Source organism: Pygoscelis adeliae, unplaced genomic scaffold, assembly GCF_000699105.1.
Source record: "Pygoscelis adeliae isolate BGI_AS28 unplaced genomic scaffold, ASM69910v1 Scaffold22, whole genome shotgun sequence".
NCBI classification, from domain to species: Eukaryota; Metazoa; Chordata; class Aves; order Sphenisciformes; family Spheniscidae; genus Pygoscelis; species Pygoscelis adeliae.
In genome coordinates, this window is record NW_008824350.1 from 293923 (window position 1) to 305437 (window position 11515).

Genomic DNA, 11515 nt, shown 5'->3' on the forward strand with positions numbered 1-11515 from the left:
TAGGTTTCCTAGTCTAGGTCTTACATTCCAATAGCCTGGAAAAAGAGAACAAGAGTTGAATTTGGTTCTCAAGCTCCAGTGATAGGTCTACTTAGCATGCTGCTGTGGTGCTTGGGTATCTTGTAGTCCCAACTGTTCCTTTTTTCTATGTTGCTAGACTTCTGACAATCTCTACACAAAGTTTGACTGTAGGGGGTGTGTGTTTAAACCTTCATTTTCAGTATGATCAATATTTTCTGTATGAAAGAAACTGTTAAACTCTAGATAGCTTCATGTATTTTTACGGACATTTGACCTTGTGTTCACTAACTCTTTCTTACTCTCTTTTGAAAGGCCCTTCCTTCTTCCATGATGATAGTAGCTGTCTACTGCCCGGTGATAGCAGCTCTCTTTATCGTTTTGAAGATGGTGAATTACCGTTTGCACAGGGCGCTGGATGAGGGAGAAATTGTGGAGAGGAATGCCAGTGAGCATATGGACAGAGGTGCAAAAACAGAACAAAGCAATGTTTCAGCCAAGAGAAAAGACAGCAATGGGCCCAGGTAAGGTGTCTGCTGATGTATGTATACTGCTTCAAATGATAAACAGTCCTGTATTCATCAGATGTGTAACTGGAATGGTAGTTGAAATAAACACTGAGGAATATAGATGCAGACCTCTGTAGTTCTGAAAGACTGTTTAAGTCTGGTCTTTAAAAGCAGACTTACTTATGTGTTAGGTTTGAAATGATGGATTCATGTTAATTTCCTGGTTCCTCTCCCAAAGGAGTTCCAGAACAATATTGAAAATGCTAGAAGCACTGAAACAATAGCATGGAAAATGTGTGCTGATTAGGTCACTAAATACTTAATGAACACAACCAGTACAAGTAATCTTATTTCAGCAGTAGACTTAGTTTTAGAAATCTAGCTTTCAAAGACTGCATACTACGTGTTAAGTCTTTTATCACTAAAAGGAATGTCTGATGGGGTTTCAATTTGCTTAGTTTTGCAAAAGCAGGAGTCAATACAATGCTTGACTCCAGTCATAGTCTTGTTTCAGGAGAACACTGTCCTGTGAATTTGGAAATTCTGGAATTGCTCAGCTCAGTAATGAAGATGGTGATTCTGAAGTACTGTCAGTAGGAGGTGATTCCTTTCCACAGATCTTCTTTGCTGTCACCAGCATAAAAAAACCCCAGAGGTTTTCTTCCTCTGACCAGACTATTTGGAGAAAGAGCAGCAAAAGATGACTCATCAACAAGGCCAGCATAACCAGTCTGATCAGACTGTATTATGAGCTCTATTATCAAAGCCTCTGCCTGGCTCCAGATAATTGAGGCTATCTTAAGAGTTAGACTGCATTAAATAAATCAACCTTGAATTGTTAGCTTTTAAAGAAGACCTTTCTCTTATCTGTGAGTTTCTGGTACCAGTAGCCATGAATAGTTTTCAAAGTGGGGCAATTAGTATGCTGTCCTGAGTCTCAAAAGGTTGTGCGTGTTGTTGTGTTGGTTGGTTTTTTTTCCAGAAGAAAAACAAAACTGGAACTTTTTTACATGGAGACACATGCAATAAGGAAATGTAGTTGAAAGAAGCCTCTTAAGTCTGTTTATCAGGATGCTTAAAGAAAGGAAGTGTTAAAGTGATGATCTTTAAAATGCTCAGCCTAGAAGTAAAAGGACTTTACTGTGCATATGGGGTAGCTTCTCATGAGATGGGTCTTAAGTTCTTCTGTATCTGCTCTCAGCTCAGGTATTGTTAGCAAAAAGTGTCTTAAATTCCTTTAAAGTTGATATACAGTAACTTCTTGTATCAATCTTATATAACCTGATCCTTTTTCCATGTTGTGTCTGGTAACTGAACCTGCTGATTTTATTTGTGACTCCATTTAGATCACCATATACCTTACTAAAACTGTATCGAGCTATTTTGGCAGAATGCTTGCTTAAATGTATATTAATGCTTATTCTGCTTAATAAAATTCATGAAAGTAAACTAATGGTCTGTTCTGTTTCAATGCAACCTTGCTAACGCATGTTTTAGCTGTGATCCTTATATGTTTTGTTTTGTGTGGTGTGGTTTGTTTTTGTTTTTTTTTTAAGCCATATAGCTTTTGCTTCCAAAACAGTAGCCAAGACTTGGCAAGGGACTTCTTTCTACTAGTATTGTGAATTACTTCTGGATGTTTCTAAAGTTCTGTTTTGTCTAAGGAGCAGTTGACATGGGACAAGTTACTACATTTTAAGCATTTGTGAGCTCAGAAGTAGAGGTTAGTTTGATGCTGTGTGTCCTGCTTGCCAACTAAAGTTTCATTAACTTTTATATGATCCTTGTTCCCACTTTCAGGTCTCTTAACTAGAACTGGGAACAAGGTCAATGCAGAAATTACGGAGTTACTTTTTGGTAAGTGGGATGTACAGTATATACTAATCTTTGCCTGGAAGCTTACAAGAACTCTGGGATAACATTCAAACCAGTAGAGGGGATGTAGAGTGAGTGTTTAATATTGAGTTGTCGCCTTCTTAGTAAGTTAAATCGGAACACTAATTAAAAAAAACCAACCAAACAAAAAAAAACAAAAAACCTGTCTCTGAAGAAAGTGTGTATGTAGAGTGTTACTTTTTTTTAAACTCTGCTCCCTTAGCATAAGGTGGATATAGGCGATCTCTAAGCAGACATACTACCTTAAATATTTGCATAATCAGAATATTAGTTTTGATAGCTTAGGCTACAGTATGTGATACCAAAAAATAGAGTATAGTGTGCAAAGCTGTCCTAGAGTTCACCCTGTCACACACACCCTCCCTGAGACCACTTTAGTTATAAATATTAATATTTTTGAAGGATTAAGCAATAGTCTGGTTTCTGTTCAAAAGTTATGTTCAGGATTCTGTTTAGCTTCTAAGAACTGCTGTTCTTTCTTTCTGAAGATGTTTATCTGCAAAGTGGTGCTTTCAGGTATCTGACAAAAATTATGTGCTGTCATTTGTAGGTTTAGATGAACTGCTCATTTATCTTCGGTTCACATTGGTTTGTGAATAGGATCAAACTCTAAGGGTTTTTAATCTTTTCATAAAACTTTGGCATGCTTAAGTGAAGAACAACTTAGCGTTCCCTAAGAAATGCCTTGTTTATTTTTCCTCATCCTCTTTATAAAGCTGAAATTCTCTAGTTATTTCTGAAAGAAGCTAGTCGTAATTTAGAGATAGGAATGTGAGTTGTCATCTTCTGTAGCTTCTAGTGCAGTTGCTGCTTTCATACTTAAGGGGATGGTGTTAGTAATGCTTCTGTGAGTTTTCATGAAAACAAGTAATAGGGATACAGGCTCCTAATCTTGCATGAAAGGTAGAAGGAACAGTGCAAGCGTAATGTTTATTGGGTATCAGTGGACCCACGTAGATACCTTAAAACACTCAGACAGTCTTGCTTGTGGGGATGTGAATATGGCTTCTTTCTTGTGTCAGTGACTACTATAGTTCAAAGTATCATAAAGCATTAACCTGGTGACGCTGCTGTCCCTGAGCTCCATCAGCATGGGGGAGCTGTAATTATGATGCTACATGAATTTCACATGTACTTCTTCTCCTACAAAATAAAACTGACAGCTGGAGAATGTTGCACCTTTGAGTTATGTACTGTCTACTTAAACAAGTATAAGCAAGAGAAATAATAAAAAGTAATTTCTACAACTCTTGCCTTACCTTTGCTATTTCTTCTCTTTGCAGTTTTCTGTGGCCGGCAGACCTGTTCTTAAGCTTGGAGTTGTTTTGCCTTTTTGACTCTATATAACTAATTATATAGTTATTCAAGCTTTAAAGAAAACTTCTCTTAACACTTGAAACTGTCATGGTCTAGCATTTGCAGTACGTGCTGTGGTCCTTCTGTGTTTTGAGAGCAGCCTCCTGACCAGTTATCCTGCTATTTTAGTTGGAAATTAAGGACAGAAGAAGGTGTTCAAAAGAAAAGAATAAAACTCTTCCTCTGCTTTGTCCTGAAATCAAAATTGCTCATTCCAAATTCTCCCTGGAAGTTCTAGTTCAAATATCAGATTTATTTAGTCAATCAGCCTAAGTCAGGTTTTAAACTCCTGAATTCATGTAGACTTACAGCCTCTTCAGACTTTTGGTTAGTCTCTGTCAAACTAATATTACATAGCTGCTGATAGTAATTTTAGATAGGACAGTTACTAATAATTAGAAATATTAGTTTTAATTTGTTTTGCTCAGTCTCTGAATGCCTCTTCCACAGCAATCTCCGTTGCAGGTAGCTGGGCATAATTTATTCAGTCTTCTCAACTTGTGTAGTAACTTCACTTCAGGTTTTTTGCTTGCAAACTGGAAAGCATAACACTTGCTCTAGGGTACGAAGTCAGCAAACTGTAAGAAACTGATTGTAGAACTTAATAGCAGAAAGGAATGGGCACAACACTAGCAGAAAATAGCTCCTAAAGGATTCTACGTGCTGTTGTAGTCCAGATCCTTATGTGTACAATGATTAATCCTAGAAATCTGTACTTCCTGCTTGTTCCTGCAGACTTTATTTGTTGTTGTTTGTTACTAGCTTTTGTTAATCCATTAGTTTGTGTGTGCTGTCACAGAATATAGCAGCTGTGAGTGGAGTGGTGGTGTTGGATTGTATTGTTCCTTATGCTGATATCTGTTGGCTCACTTTCAGACAAAATCACCTCCTTCTCCCACCCTGGTTAACTACCCAGTTCCATGCATGAGAGCCTATTCGTGTTGACTTATTTTTGTACTTCATAGGACATACTTTAATCATATGCAGTGTTTCTGAATGAATTATTCAAACAGGAAGGGAATTTCATCTTACTGTGAAAAAGCGTTCCTCGTTATATCTTCAGTTGTCATAATGTATGCTGAACTTAAACATTAAGTGAGATTTTTTCAGTTTAGTCTTCGTGTTATGTCCTTATGTGTTGTTAAAATGCTTACATAAGGAATGCTTTGGCTAAAGCTGGTCGAAATTATTGAAGCCGAATTCTGTATCTTTTTTTTTTCCTTACCTGGTTCTGTCTTAGCATAATTGATAATACCAGGTCAGTGAGGGCTCTGTAAACAGCCATCAATAAGAGCATGCTTATGTCTCACAGCTGAGCTGTACCAAAATGGTGAGTTTTCACTTTTCTTCAATTTGCTGGAGTCGGACCATAATTGTTCTGCTAACTCATGGCTGGTTGTCTCTTAAGTTAACTTATTTTTACTGAAGTAATATATTCCTAACTTCAAACTCTTTTTTTTTTTTTTTTTTTTGGTCATTTTTTTGATGTATGAAGGTTCAGGGGCCTCTTGTATGATCTAGAATGGTTCCCAAGGTTGTATCTTTACACCTCTCTGAGATGACAACAGCTTGAAATGTCATGCTGCAAAATGAATGATGTTTCAGGTCCTTTAGTCTACAGACAGTTTGTTTATGTATCCTAAATTGATGTCCGTATATTACAAAAATTATTAGGTGTTGGTCTTATTGCATAAGACTGTTCTATGAGACTAGCTGTCTATTAAGTAAGTCCTGCAATGCTTCTGTCCATTTCTGTCCCCTTCTCCAGAGGGGCTTCATCTTTAGTTTCTTTAGTCCAGCTGGAGAGGGGTTGTGCATATGTTCTTTCTCCAGCAAAATGTTAGAGTGGACTTGCCACAGCTCTGAATCATTGATTGTTAGGAAGCAGTTGTTCATCTTTGGGAAGGAGCAGAGAGTGTCAGTGTCAAATTACACTGCAGTTACTTCTGTTCAGAAGTCTCCTGGATCAAGATGGCTGAAGAGAACTGTACTGGGAGAGGAAAAAGGATGCCTCAACCTCTCCCTCTTTGCAATTAACAAACACTGCTAGGTTGGATCCCTGAGCTGTAGTCCCCAACTCATTTCACACCCTATTGTCCTAATGGACAGGTCCAACTTGCTTTTGTTTGATAAATATCTGCCTTTGACAAGCTGAATTATGTTGAATTACAATTTGGTGATGTTGATCTAGAAAATACTTTCAAACTAATACTTACTAATCCTGAAAAGGTGAAATCACTAGGACATAATATATATTTACCTCAAAATATTTCTTGGTAGGGCCTGTATATTATCTGAAGGGAAGTAATTTTCTGGTAGAAAGAAGTGGTTTGCATCCCTGGGAGAGATACCATGTCCCTGTATGTCTCTTTCCAATAACTTTTACCGACAGTGTGTGGCTTTCTTGGTTAACCCATCCTTACTTTTGCTCCTAGATCCAGTCTAAGGAAAAGATCTGGAGTCCTTTCCCTGCTCTTTGAAAGAGTTCTCTTTAGTACTTTTCTGTTGATTGATTTCTGGGTATTACAGTTGGACAGATGATCTGAAAGTTACATATGTGTATGTATGGACAGAGGGAACTTCATATGTCAGCATTTCAAAATGCCTTGTAGCTCCTAAGTCTTCGTGGTTTGTGTTGGGTGGTGACAGGGGACTTTACAAGGCAGCAGCTTCTATGACAGTATATAGGGCACTCCAGCTCTGGCTGAGCTTTGTGTGTCAATGGGCAGTATTCATCTGAGATACTGAGATATATTTGAGCCCCTAATATTTGAAAAGAGAAAAAATATTTTGAATCTGCACTCAGCGTAGACAGACAAACTTCTGTTTGACTGGTAGGTTAATGGTTTTTTTGTTTTGTTTTCTTTTCTTTTCCTTCTTTCATGTTTCTCTCAGTGACCCTGGTGGAGGGATTGAGATGTCAGAGTTCATACGAGAAGCAACTCCCCCTGTTGGCTGTAGTTCACGCAATTCTTATGCTGGGGTAGATCCAAACAACCAGGTAAGAATTAAAGCTACTGCTATTGTTGCTTTAGTACTGCTGGCTTTGCAATCTGTAGCATGATCTTTACTGGTTTTTTTCTTATATTAGGATAAACAACTTACCTTTCTGTATTTCTTAACTGCTTTATTAGGGTGGCATTGCACTCTCCCAGCTGCATAACTCTTGCTCATCCCATCTTGTGTTCATTTTAGGAATGGATGGATTTTATAAGGCAACCTACACTCTCATCAGAAAGTATTCCCTCTTGCTCAGTTAGCTTTCTTCTGATTTAGTAAATCAAAATGGCTCAGAGCATGGTCAGATAAGTACCAAGACCCACTGTGGTGGGCTTCCCTCTTCCTTTTGGAATCAGTGAGTTGTTAGATAGCTCAAGCTGTAACTTCACCCTTATGTTCTAACTGTTTTCCTCCCTTACTTTTGTTTGATCTGTCGTTTAGATGCTTAATTGGCAAACTTCAGTTGTGCTGAATTTGAGGAGGCTTCTGTTAAGTTGTCTTAGAACGTATCCACTGCTGATTATCTCTTGCAATGCTAAATGGCTTTCTGAAGGTTATTATTCCTGACAGCTCAGCCTCTGCAGTCAAAAATGTTAATTTGCTAAAATACAAAGCAAGATAAACTGGTAGAAATGGAAAGACTAAAACTTGTTTGTTTTTGGATGACCTCTGCAAAATCTTCACTATTTTGACACTTCAACAGTGGTGGGAAGAAAGCAATAAATAGGGGCTGCAGCACACCAGATGTAAGTGCTGAAGACCTTGGCGTTATTAGATTTTAATGCAACTTCATTATGCTCTAGTTGCCTTGTAATTTCACTGGGGAAGTTGTTCAGTTTCCTTATTATGTCTGCTAGATTTATGCGTTCAACTTCCATAGCACTGCATGTGCTGTTCCTTCGATTTGGCTTGTGATATTTAGCCATTTGTGGCATCTTTCTTTTACCAACTCTTCATGAGGACAAGTAGATTGACTGGCCAGACTGTAAGGTTATGTTGACAATGAGCAATGCAGCATCATATTAAAGATACAGAAGCTGTTTTTGAATGACGTGGAAATTCTTGGTGTGGTATTACAGTATCAAGTCCTTCTAATTAGCTCTCTGAGGAAGCAGTATATAATGTAGTGCAATGTTATGCTAATGTTGATGTTTTATCTGAATAATGCTCCGTTATGCAGCATAGATACTCTTAAGAGATTTTCTCCTTTGAAGATAGCAGGTATTTGGTAGTGTTCAAAGGAATAGGAAGTGATGGTCCATGTAGGAAGACGGAACTAGGCTGGGGATTGTGTTTCTTTGACTGGCCTTTGGAAAAAAACCTATTCCAAACATACTTAAAACGGTTTTAATGTTAAAGCATGTGAAGAAGCTCTGTGTTCTTTCCTGTGTGCTTTAATGCTGACACTATAACACAGTTAAAGCTACTGCAAAAGGAGTATAGTGTTTGAAAGGTGTTTATGCTGATAAAATTAGTGCTCGCTAGTCCCATGTGATTGAATTTGCAGCATCAAAAGGGTATGTGAACAGTAGGCATCTGAGTTCTGTTCAGTTTTTTGTGTGAAATAGCTTTCTCATGCTGATGCATTTGCATTCAGCTACAGCATTCAGCAAGGCATGTTACTGAAGGGGAGAAAGAGTTGAAACATGGCAAAATGACTAACTAAAAATGTGCATGACAGTGTAGTAAAGAAAATGCATTAAACAAGCTCCGGCTGCTTTTTTGCATTACATGTAGCAAAGCCATTGTTCTTCATAGTATGGCTGAATAAAATCTGCACACATCTTCAGATTACCTTAAATTTGCTGTGCTTACAGAGAAGAGTTAGTAGAATTATGCTCTTTTCCCCAGAGTCATTTGAACTAGGGATTTTTGAAAAACAGCATCCCAATATGTATACAGTGAAGTCAAATTGCCATCATTTTTGTGTATCTTGGGTTCAGATTTTGCCTTTGAGTGCTCTTCTCCTATCTTATTTCTGAGTGGTTTAATTATTTGATGCATGCATTTTTGTGTGTTATTTGGAGTTCTTTGAGAGAGGTGGTATTGGAAATATTATTGAAGGAAAGCCTAAATACTCTTTAGCACCTCTGCAAAGTAATCCACTACAGATCACTAGACGTATGTAGAAAGGCAGACTACAAACCTAAATGGCTAGTTAATTTTCATACGAGGAGGTACATGCCTGCTGGTTGGCCATTGAACATGGCTGAAAAGCAGATGCTATAGATTTGAAATGTGATTGTAACTAATATCCAAGAACAGATCACGGAATATTGCACAGTCTTCCACTGACCAGTTTACTTGCTCTGAGGTAACTGCAATCTGTATACTTGGAAACTGTCTTCAAAAGAAAAATTGCATTTGCAGGAATGAGAGGGTGGAAAAAGACACAGTAAAATGATTAGGTTAAATTGATTTAAGTTTATTCAGCTGCCAGCAGGTATCATCCTGCCATATCCCCTGTTCATGCTGCTGCCGCTTTCCATGTACCAACACTTAGGTTCTTGTGGTTACCGGGTCATTGGATCAACTCTGACAGACCTGAAGACTAACCCTGGTAAAAATGTATCTTTTCGAATAGGAACAGTTTCTGGATTCAGCTTGGTGTCTACGATGTTGAACAGCTAAGTTTTATATTAATGTGGTGTTATGTTTAAGCATTTTAGGCAACTGTGATCACTGCATTAAACATTCAGCTTTACAACAGCAGTCATTAGTGTACCATCACACTAGTAGTTTGTTTCCATAGTAAGTATTTTCAAGGAAAGTTCCTAGATTAGAAACTTTTTAAAATCAGCATAGTAAAATCTCCAAGTACACTGGCTATAAAACAGAATAATGCAGTGATATAGCTGGATGCATAATTAGATGCCTTGTCATCTCTGTTTGCAGTGGAAACATTCTGAGTCAGAAAGGATTTTACACCACTGTGCTGTTAGATGCTTTTGTGCCTTTGAAAATCTCTCCTAGGTGTATAGGCAAATGCCTGCATTGCAGTAATAGGAAACAACAGTTGGGTAATTCCTGAAACTTTACAGCTTTTTATGTAATTCCCTGTTTCTAGGTTGGATCTGGGTTATCTCGTCTGGGAACAGCAGCAACCATCAAAGGTGAGATTTTTGGCTACTTCTTAAAACTACCTTGCAGTAGCACTTCAAATCACTGTTGTTTGCTATGTTGTTTCCAAATACTGTCTACCTTGTTCATCTTCAAAACTTCTTTTGTGAGCTAAGTACAGCATTTACTAATTGGAAGAAATCTTCCTTGGAGTTGCAAATTATGTGCCTAAAACACTAGGAGAGAATATCCTGGAATCTGTGCTCTGTTTTCCATGTAACAACAGGTTTTTCTTTTGCTTGTAAATGCAGAGCCAAGGGGTTGGTTTGAGTGGGCTTTTCTCTACTATTTTGAGTTCTGTGCAACCAATTGCCCTTCTGGTATTGTATTTCAATGACTTGATAATTTCTAGTTGCTTGGCATCTAGCACAAGTATTGTCCAGGACACACTTGTGAACTCCTCTGAGATGAAAAGATAAATTATTTGTAATATGCAAAGTTGCTATCTCGTAAATTTGTTAAGCCAATAATAAGACAAAAGAAAATGAGATGTGAATTTTTGTCACCTTCCTGATTTTTCTTTACCTTTTATATCTTTACAAGTATTTTGTTACAATATACCCCTCATTTTTTATTGGCAACCATGCAAAAAGGAATATTCAAATAGATATATATATTTAAGCAAAAAAAAAATCTTTCTTACACAGAACCCAATGGAAATATACTTTTCCAGTTTTCCATGGAAGATCTGTGTAGTTGAATGAAAACTTTCTTATACACAAAATAAAAGACATAGAGTAGACAATACTTACCTGTAAAAGATAAGAGAAATCTTGTGTTACTTGTAATTATTGTTATTTACCTTCAAATGAAGAAAGAAAAGCAACAGTCTTTCATGACAGGTGAGAAATCTGCAGTGTATGTAGATGTATGTGTTAATACTTTGAGCACTGGTACTCTTCTTTCTTAAAATTCACAGGAGATACTGATACTGCCAAGACCTCTGATGATATCAGTTTAAGTCTTGGCCAGAGTTCTAGCCTATGTAAAGAAGGGAGTGAAGAACAAGGTAAAATTTCTTCTTCTGCATATTAAACATGGTATTTTGTTAGCAAAGACCCTTTGCTTAACATGCTAAAGAAATTCATGCAATTTGTTGATAGATTCTAAGGAGGGGTATCTTGAAACTCTGTTTCCTTTCTTAATTACTCTAAGTTCCTGAGATGTGTAACTTGAATACTCTTTTAACTTTATTCTTTGGCTGTGTGTTTCTTGTTCTGGCATCTTCCAGCAGGTAATAAATATTTACTGTCTCCTTACTGCTGAAAGACAGCTAGCTTACATATCTCTAGATGATCTCTCTTATACCGAAAGCGGCCTGGGATTCATGGACTTCATTGCAGACTAAATTGCTTTGCTTTCCAGTGCAGCCAAATGAATTTTTTTAAATTACGTGTGCTCTTCTGTAAAGTAAATAATCCTGTGCAGAGTTCTGTGTTTCTGGAGCTATAGACTGCTTCTAATATGCAAGCTATCAGAGTTTTGTAATTGTTTTTCCTAGTACGTAAGAAAACTGCTAGCTTGTATTCTTCAGTTTTCCAATTTTGTTTCAGATCTCATTTTTCATTTAGCTTCATTGCCAGGAAAAAATCTGCTCAGACTAAAACAGAGCGTAA

The 11515-nt window shown here is 37.4% G+C and overlaps 1 protein-coding gene across 3 annotated transcripts in view; it reads left to right on the plus strand.

The window, feature by feature from the left end:
• The first annotated feature begins 342 nt into the window (after positions 1–342).
• Positions 343–11515, plus strand: part of PCNX (pecanex homolog (Drosophila)) — an 80661-nt gene continuing 69488 nt past the window's right edge. For all 3 annotated transcript variants that reach the window (XM_009319180.1, XM_009319179.1, XM_009319178.1), the window contains exons 1-4: positions 343–542; positions 6675–6780; positions 9847–9892; positions 10819–10908. In XM_009319180.1, coding sequence (XP_009317455.1) covers positions 349–542; positions 6675–6780; positions 9847–9892; positions 10819–10908 — 436 coding nt within the window. In that variant the 5' untranslated portion in view covers positions 343–348. The remainder of the gene's footprint in view (positions 543–6674; positions 6781–9846; positions 9893–10818; positions 10909–11515) is intronic.